The sequence below is a fragment of the Zonotrichia albicollis genome, unplaced genomic scaffold (assembly GCF_047830755.1).
Source record: "Zonotrichia albicollis isolate bZonAlb1 unplaced genomic scaffold, bZonAlb1.hap1 Scaffold_136, whole genome shotgun sequence".
Taxonomy (NCBI): domain Eukaryota; kingdom Metazoa; phylum Chordata; class Aves; order Passeriformes; family Passerellidae; genus Zonotrichia; species Zonotrichia albicollis.
Window position 1 is genome coordinate 77,501 of NW_027428355.1, and position 617 is coordinate 78,117.

At 74.6% G+C, this 617-nt stretch overlaps 1 protein-coding gene across 1 annotated transcript in view; it reads right to left on the reverse strand.

Annotated features, from left to right (window-relative positions):
* LOC141727566 (uncharacterized) overlaps window positions 1-74 on the reverse strand; it is a 4,528-nt gene extending 4,454 nt beyond the window's left edge. The window contains exon 1 of the mRNA XM_074533905.1: window positions 1-74. This exon is cut by the window's left edge and continues 369 nt beyond it. Coding sequence (XP_074390006.1) covers window positions 1-74 — 74 coding nt within the window.
* Window positions 75-617: the final 543 nt, after the last annotated feature.

Genomic DNA, 617 nt, shown 5'->3' on the forward strand with positions numbered 1-617 from the left:
GGATCGGGCTCTGCTCCCCCGTCCGCGCCCCATCGGTTCTCGGGTCGTTTTCGCCCTCTCTTCTCTCTCGCCATCCATGACCCGCGGCTCAGCTCCAACCGCACCGCCGCCCGGCGCTGCTCGCGGCCGGCACCCACGGGGCGCTAACCCGGACCGGGGCCGGCACCGGCACCTCGCGTGGTTTTCGAAGGACACCTGTAGGCTAGCGGGGCCACGCGGCCGTCACACAGCTGGGGTCGGTAAAGCCGCCCTCCCCGGCAGCGGGAGGGGCGACACCTCGCCTGCGACGGGAAGCGAACTGGAAAAGGAGACCGCCCTGCCCGAGCAGCGGACACCCCCGCCGTGACTTCCCCGCGACAGAGAAGCCCCGGAAGGAGAGCCGGCCGGCCGGGGGCCCTCTCCGACGCCACCCGAAAAGCCTCATCGATCGAGTGCGGCCGAGGAAGGAGCCGCGCCGACGACGGCGACGACGACGGCCCCCCCACGGCCACGGTCCTGGGACAACGGGGCGACGGCCGCCCAGCCCCGCCTGCGGAGCGCTCGCGGCAGAGGAGGAGCGCGGGGGGTGCCGCCACCCGCCCGCCCGCCCGCGGGCGCCAACGGATTCCCTTCTCGGC